Source organism: Prionailurus viverrinus, chromosome B4 (genome assembly GCF_022837055.1).
Source record: "Prionailurus viverrinus isolate Anna chromosome B4, UM_Priviv_1.0, whole genome shotgun sequence".
NCBI lineage: Eukaryota > Metazoa > Chordata > Mammalia > Carnivora > Felidae > Prionailurus > Prionailurus viverrinus.
Genome location: NC_062567.1, coordinates 18,735,308 through 18,743,664, shown reverse-complemented (window position 1 = coordinate 18,743,664; position 8,357 = coordinate 18,735,308). Strand labels below are relative to the sequence as shown.

The 8,357-nt window shown below is 46.4% G+C and overlaps 1 protein-coding gene across 3 annotated transcripts in view; it reads left to right on the top strand.

Moving 5' to 3' along the window:
* Positions 1-3,786: 3,786 nt before the first annotated feature.
* CB4H10orf67 (chromosome B4 C10orf67 homolog) overlaps positions 3,787-8,357 on the top strand; it is a 169,470-nt gene continuing 164,899 nt past the window's right edge. For all 3 annotated transcript variants that reach the window (XR_007154236.1, XM_047868559.1, XM_047868558.1), the window contains exon 1: positions 3,787-3,993. Coding sequence is in view for 2 of the 3 variants with exons in the window: in XM_047868559.1 (XP_047724515.1) it covers positions 3,815-3,993 (179 nt within the window). In the remaining variant the exon portion in view is untranslated. The remainder of the gene's footprint in view (positions 3,994-8,357) is intronic.

Sequence of the window (8,357 nt, the reverse complement as noted above, 5' to 3'; positions counted from 1 at the left end):
GCACTAGAAACAGAACAGAGAACTAGACGGTCCTACGTAGCTGATTTATGGCAGTCTGATGAGTGTTCCGCTCCTCGTGACAGTAAATCCCAGCCTTCTGTGGTCTGATGAAACGGAGCCCCCAGAAAAGGGCTTCGTCTCATCAATTCTTATTATTTCTTTCACTGATTCTGGGATTCATACCTTTACCGTCTTTCGTTGAAATCTCAGCTGCACGAACCATGGTAATTGCGCTTTTATATTACTCTCCATTCAGACTACCCTTCCAGAGTCACTTCACTGCATATTGCAATTTGCAGTATATACATATTGCTCTGTATATGTTGCAAAAGGTTGTGTTGGCAGGCATGCAGACCCACTATGGTCAGTTGGCCAGACCCAGGAGACTTCCCGAATTTCCCTCAGCAGCAAGGTCACAAACCTTCTTGCAGGTGGCCTGACTTCGGCAGACGGCTAAGCCCTACCGTCCTTTTTCTCACATTTTTACCGATCTCCCTTTTAAACGTCTAGACCAGCTCCAAATAGAGGCTATCCTCTATCCCAGCGCTCAAGGACATTTGGCAGTAAGATCCGAATTCCACATCAAGACTGCTCCTGCCCAGCTCCCATCATACTTCCCATCTTGGTTTTCAGCTCTAGCCACGTGACAAACACTTACCGATGGATTTTTTACAAGAGTGGATATGCTATGTCATTGCAGCAAAATTTAAGACATAAAAATGATGCAGTCTCAGGAGGTTTTCCATAAAGGATTTAGTAGTATAATATTGTCCTGGCTAAAGACCTGGCCATTTCCTTTCCCAACCCTTTATTTAAGACCTTGGGTTATGGATGAAGCACAACATAAAACAAGTTTACCTAACAGAGCCTGCACCACATAATCACAGATTACAGCTGGTGATAAAAGAAAAATAAGCACTTTACATATGATGACTCCAGAAAGAATTTAAATTACAAACCTAGCCTGAAAACTCTTGGCTTTTATTAGACTACAGGACCGATAATATCCAAGTGGAATATATAAATGACTATGTTTAGAGTCAGCACTTGACTCGTAATCAAATCCTCATGCTGTTTCATCTGAGATGTTATCACTTTTAATAATTGGTGGGTGATATTTTCATATAAACACACATTACATTTATACCCGTTTCAAAGAAGCTTTTGAAAAGTTAAAATTGTGCCGCAAGTAACACAAAGTTAAAAACTTTAACTTACAAAGTAAACTGAACTATTAACTTAAAAAGTAAGAAGTATTTTAGCTTATAAGACATTTCACCTTTTTTTTTTTAATTTTTTTTCAACGTTTTTATTTATTTTTGGGACAGAGAGAGAGACAGAGCATGAACGGGGTAGGAGCAGAGAGAGAGGGAGACACAGAATCGGAAACAGGCTCCAGGCTCCGAGCCATCAGCCCAGATGCCTGACGCGGGGCTCGAACTCACGGACCGCGAGATCGTGACCTGGCTGAAGTCGGACGCTTAACCGACTGCGCCACCCAGGCGCCCCAGACATTTCACCTTTTTAAAAATGGAAAACTTTAAACAGTGTATTCCTTAGCTATGGTTTAGAAAGGAGGGACCCGCGTTGTTACAGGCCTGGTTAGGATCTGTTTTACCATGGGCTGCCTGAGCCGTGTGCTTTTCTTCCTTTATAGATTGCTCCCAACCATCCTGAGAAAGGTTGATTAGCCAGTTTTTACTGGTGAGAAAAAAGAGGCTTGGAGACGTTAAATCAATTTTCCAATGTTCTAAAGCAGCTAAATTTCACAGGATTTATTTATTTTTAATGTTTACTCCAGAGCTCGTGAGCTTTCCACTCAAAACCATCAATTAATTCATCGTGAGATACAACAGCGTGGATTTAGTATGACAAATGCTTTGACAGGGCCAACCCCAGTTGTTTATAGGTGAGAACATGATCTGAAATGACCAGTTTTATAAGGCAGAAGGCCTGAGAGGTAAACGTAGGTAACTGACAACAAGAGAAGTGCGTTAGGTAGTTAATAGTTTCAAAAACAATCCTGCTCATAACTTGGTCTCCCAGACACTGAAATCTGAAACTCTTTGATATGCTCTAGCAAGGCTTGAAACAAAGAAGTTTTGTTCAGTCCGTGTTTTCGTGGGATGGTGTAACTATGTCCGTATCAGCCAACAAATGCTGCACAGAGCTGACCAATGACTCATGAAGTCTACCGTGAGATGTCCCTCTTCAGTTTCAAAATACTCACTTTGAATTGCATTAACGGAAGCAACCAACAGCTTGTCACGGTCTTTTCACCACCTTAGCCCAGTCCTAACCAGATTACATTTTTTTTTAAACAACAGACTTCTAAGTTTTTTTTTTCCTTTGAGATAATACGTTTTATTTATTTTTTAATATAATTTATTGACAAATTGGTTTCCATACAACACCCAATGCTCGAGACAAAGCATGAGAGGGGGAGCGGCAGAGAGAGAGAGAGAGAGAGAGAGAGAGAGAGAGAGAGAGAGAGAAAGGGAAACATAGAATCCAAAGCAGGCTCCAAGCTCAGAGCAGTCAGCACAGAGCCCGAATTGGGACTGGAACCCATGAACCGTGAGATCGTGACCTTAGCGAAAGTCAGACGCTTAACCCACTGAGACACCCAAGGTGCCCCTAACCAATTTACATTTTTAATTTTACCTTTTAGAATTTTTACCTTTTAGAATTTTTATGTGCACTGTGATAAAAAAAATCACTTAAGATAATTATAGATTTATACATTTCTCTCTTTTAATATACTTTTTGATTATGATGAAATTTCCCTCAAGAGACTTAGAAGTTAGATTTTGAAAATAAAAATCTACATAAAATAAAAGTAACGCTTTCTGTCTTCACCTTCTCAAAGGAAAATAAAACTTTACAGAAGATCATGTTGGCATTGGTTGCGATTAATTTTTTAGTCGTCTTCGGATTGGGGCCTTCGGTCTTTGTCTTTAAATACAAGAGCAGTGTTAATGCTACCTAATTTCCTTTTTGTAGTTTGAGCTGCCAATATGAAACTTACTTTGTTTTCACACGATTATGAGAGAAAATATTGTTTTCCTGTAGCCCATGTGTTGAAATGGAAATCTAGTCTACTTAGCTCTAAAACTAGCAAATGACATACTATGACATTAGAAACGATGTATCACCATTGTCAACACGTAATTTAGAATAACGGATGAACAACAGCTTGACCATTAAGCAGTTTCTCTTACGATTTTAGACACTTTGCAACAATGAATTCCACACTACACTCCATCGCTTAAAACCTAACGCCGGAATTCTGACCTTCATACTAAGTAGGAATGTAGGCTGTTGAATGTGTGCAAAGAATTTTTTGTCCACGAACGCCTCGGTCTGTGGTCAAGTGGCAGGTGTAGGCAATTCATCAGGCAGCCCTCTTCCTTCTTATTAAGGCACTGCTCCGGGCGCCCGAGGGTCCTTAGGTCCCGAGCATGGCTATTTGTCGTCCGCCGGGAGGGCGCCTTTTGGCGCAGGGTGCACGGCCAGGGAGGCGAGGGTCGCCGATTTTCGTTCGAACGTCGCGTGGGGAGGGGTGTTCGTGTGAAAAGAAAGGCGCTCGGGAGAAGGGGCGGCAAGGAGAGGCGGGGGCGTGGTGGGATGCTGCAGGGGCGGCTAGACGGGTCCAGCTTTCCCGGGGACACTTCTGCTGCGGCCTGGCCGTGGGCGCCCGGGGCACGGGGCGCCGGGTCGGGAAGCCCAGAGTCAGACGCGCGGTGCCAGCCGCCGGGGCCCCTCCGCGCAGGCGCCGCCCATTCCCGCGCTCCGCCCGCCCCCAGGGGTCGCCATGGCAACGGACGCGGGGTTCTGGACTCCGACTCCCCCGAGCCCGCAGCTTCGCGGGAGGCGGCCGGCTGAGCCGCGGGCTCCGATGGCGGGCAAGGGCGACACGCCCGAGACCGAGGAGTGCTGGAAGATCCTCGAGAGCCTCGAGTCGACTATTGAGCAATGCCGGTTCAGCCCCAGGTGACCCGCGCGAGCCGCAGCGCCACCCCTCGTCCGCGCGCCCCTTTCCCGCGCCTCCGCGCCCGCGCCCCGGGCCACGGCCCTGCTGGTCTGATTTCTTAAGTGTATTCACGTAAACTGAGAGCACGGGTTCTGGAGCCAGAGGGCCGGAGTTCAAATCCTGCGACCCGCTGCAGGGCCCCTGAGTTGGGCGAGTCACTTAAAAACTCTGTCTCAGTCACCTGCTGGGAAAGCAGCCGGGGTGGTGCCGAGCAGCGCCTACTTCATAGCCCACAGTGAACTTGAAATGGGTGCGTGTGGGTAACGTGTTTAGAAGTGTGCCGTACATATATATACATAGTACCCTGTAGGTGTTTGCCAATATTCTAGTTATTTCTTGCTGCTTTCTTTACGTCTCCTCCCTCCTGTGACCCTTTGCCCTCCCCCCTCCCCCCCCCCCCCCCCCCCCGCCACATTTTGTTTGGATAACGTAGAGCTGATGTATCTGGAAAAATGTATTTTTCTTTCTGAAATCAGTAAGTGGCCGGCACTAGGTTAGCTACCGTGTGCAAGCACTTAAAATTCTCCAAGTCAGGGGTCTCACGGTGCCAGGTGGGCTGGCTTAGAGGCAAGTCCCACACACTGAGGCTCCGGAGTGAGAAGGGACGAGCGAGCGCCGTACTCGCCCGATGGTGGGGACTGACCCAGTGAGCCAGTGCTGCTTAAGTGGGTGCGTGTTAAATCAGGTTTTTTTGGTGGTTGTGAAAGTCACATATTGCCGGTGGCACGTAATAAGCACCATGGGCACAGTGTCTAACCTGTTCGGCTTGTTTACTGCTAGGAATGACTTCCTGCCTGGGCATTGCGTGGCGTGTGGCTCTCCCACAAAACGCACCGGCCCCGCTCAGCGGACAAGGTGACGTACCAGGTGCCCAGGGCATGCTTGGGGCCCAAACAAAGGAGCCGCTGATGCCCACGTGAATTCCTCTTCACCCCGAGTGCCAGGGGGACCGGGTTGGTGCTCTGGTAGAAGAGGCTGGAGTGCTGTCTGCCATCCTGGGTTTAGGGCACAGGTTGGCACCGGGCAAGCAGCAGCCTCCACCTCCTCTGAAGCCCCGCCCTTCTAGTCAAGAAACCGATGATGAGCCAGCAAACTAGACGATAAATAAGTTAGCCTGTAAGCGCTGAGGACGGAATAGCAGGGAGGGAGCAGAGGAGCTAGTGTGTGGAGTGGGGAAGCGGATGGTAATTTTAGACACTGATGAAGTTTTAGGGTGATGGAGGCTTGGTTCGTAGGGTCCGGAGCCAACAACCAAGAAAGAATTTTGGAAGATGTCTTTGGTGCAAAAAAGTGATTTTATCGAAGCACAGGGACAGGACCCGTGGGCAGGACGGGGAGATAAAGTCTAGAGGGTGTTTTCGAAGAGAATTTCACATGCTAAAGACTTACTGGAGGCCTAGCTGTTGTCAAGCTAAGGTGGGTTTTCCCTCTAGCAAAGCATTAACATTAAGACCCTCAGGAGTTCCTGGACTTTAGGCTGTTGGTGGTATCGCCTTGATTGCCCTCTTCTAGTAAACAGTTTAGCCATTTGTGGGGTGTTTTTTTTGTCCTTTCCTGTTTTGGGGTAGCTTGGAGTATCCAAGGAATTACATGTCCCACCTCCGGGGGCGGGGGTGCTGTGAGCCTGTACTTTGCCCCCAGCTTGCCCCCCACTCCCTCATCAACACTGTGGTCAAGGAAAGCTTCTCAGAGATGACACTGGAGTGAAGAAATGCAGGCTGGGGTGGGGGGAACCATTCTGATCTCTCAGGGGACAAAGTGTTCTGGGCAAAGCACAGGAAGCCGGAAGGGGTGGGGCTGGGTGTCTGGGGCCCAGCCAGGACCCCTGTGTGCCTGCAGCAGAGAGAGGGGAGCACAGTGGAGAGGAGGTCAGACCTAAGGGGGACAGTGCCAGACGGTGGTGTGGGACCTGGATCATCAGAAGGACCTCAGCTTTGACTTTCAGTAAGGTACCAGATGTGCTTTTTCAGCACCGCCAAGCAATTCTCCAAATGTCAACACTGACTGAGTGTCCTACAGTTTAACTCAGTGCTGACACTGCTACCTAGAGACGGCCTCAGACACCACAGGTTAAGGGCTCAGTCCCACCAGCCTGCTCTCCCCCACCCCACTTCAGGTGCCAGTTGCAAATCCAGGTTGTTACCTGTGCTTCTGACCGTTCAGCCTTAAGTGAGCGGTTCCCCTAACTCCCTCTGTGGGTTCAATTAATTTGCTAGAGCCACTCCTAGAACTCAGGGTAGTAAAGGAGACAAATACATACATGACCAGATAAAGAGACACATAGGGTGAGGTCTTGAAGGGGCCAGAGCACAGAAATTTCTCTCCCCATGGAGTTTGGAGTGTGCCACCCTCCTGGCACCTGGCTGTGTTCTTGTTCATCAACCCAGAAGCTCGATGAGCCTTGTAGTTCAGAGATTTTTATGGAGGCCAATTACAGAGGCCCAAGTGATTGAAATCATTGGCTTTTGGTGATTGGGCCTACCTCCAGCCCCTTCAGAGGGAGGTCTGGTCACGGGACTGACAGGTTCCACCCTCTAATTGTGGTTGGTTTCCCTTGCAACCAGCCTCCATCCTTAGGGGCTTTTCACAAGTCCCCTTAGGAACATCAACTAAGGTGTGGTTCAAAGGAGTTTGTTATGAATTACAAAAGACACACAGTTGACCTTTTTCCACATCGAGGCAATTTCAGGAACTGAGGACAAAAGACCTAATATAACAAAAGATGATCCTATTGCCCTTGTCCTTCAAGAAATTCCAAGGGTCTTGGGAGCTTTGAGGCCGGAACCTTGGATGAAGACCAAAATATATATTTCCTATTATAAATCACACTGTCAAAGATGGGAAGCCATTGCGGGGTGGGGGTGGGGTGGGGATTGGAACAGAGGAACAATTTCATATGATTAATCTTTCAACTGGATTACTCTGGCTGCTGTTTTGATAATAAATTATAATGAAGATAAGGGCAGAAACAGGTAGACCAGTTAGGTGGTATGGGGGGAAAATCATTTTGCCTTCACCTTTCTGTGTTCTCAGATGAGACCAACCCCATAATAAAAGATAGATTAACAGGAAAAAACAAACAAACAGAAGTTTAATAGGGTGTATGCCTCTTGTATACACACATGAGAGATACCCAGGAACACTGAGTAACTCCTCGAAATGGCCCAGCCAGCACCTTAAATACCATCACCTAAACACAAAAGATGGAGGTTGGGTAGAGGGGAAGAGTGAGTTATGGGAGATTGTCCATGGCTGTTATGCAGATTTAAATTGGTGCCTTCTTATTAGTAAGCTTCTCTTGTGATTTACTCATCCTTTTCTTCCTGGTCTGGAGAGGAAGACGCTTCCAAATGGCAATATTTGTAAATGTAAATTTATAAAATATATGATGTAATATATGTAATATAAATATACATAATATGATATATTCTTTATAAATGTAAATTTACAGAAGGATAACTTCTGCTTTGTTTTCAGAGCTTCTCTTGTGTCTGTAGTTCTCAGAATAATTGACTCACAATAATCCTCATGCCAAAGAGGCATACTTTGAGGTACCATATCCTGCTTCTCTTCAAGTCTGATGTCCAGAAGAGAGGTCCAAGCTGGCTACATCAATTTGGGAGTAATTAGCACAGAGACAAGAGGCTGGAGGACTTGGCGAGATCACCTAGGAAGCGGGCACAACAAAGAGAAGTCTCTTTGAGCCTGGGGTACATCATAGTTGTGTATTCTTGGAGGAAAGAAAGAGGGAAGCAATCTTTTTCTTATTTCAAATTGAACAGGACGCCACGGTGAAAGTTTAGCATGCCGAATGCCATTTTCTTCGACTAATTCATTAATGAGCATTCGTTAGGGTAGTCTATTCTGGGATTCAGTGAGAAGTATCATTGCATTCTATTAATAAATATTCATGGGTCTGTTTTCTATAATAAATTTACATGTTAATTTTGTATCTAGTTTATTAAAAAAAAACACAATCGTCATCTTTCCAAGATTGTATTTTATGCACAACAACCAAGCCATTATTCAGAAGTTGAATTGCTGAGACTATAAATAAGGACTGTGTAGGAACCACTTAGCTAATTTGTTGTGATGTGGGTTTCCATTCTAGGCACGGGGGCTGCCATTTAAAATTAGAGACATTTGGAATGTGACGGGAAACTGAAGAATGAACCGTCATGTTTCACTTAGATCTTGAATGAGCCAGATCTTTCTGAGTCGATTATACAAAAATTTAAGACTCGAGAGACCTTGGAGCCGTGAGCCTGTTCCCACTAGGGATGGAGAACTGGAATCTGTCACTTCAGGCTTATGATTCTAGAGG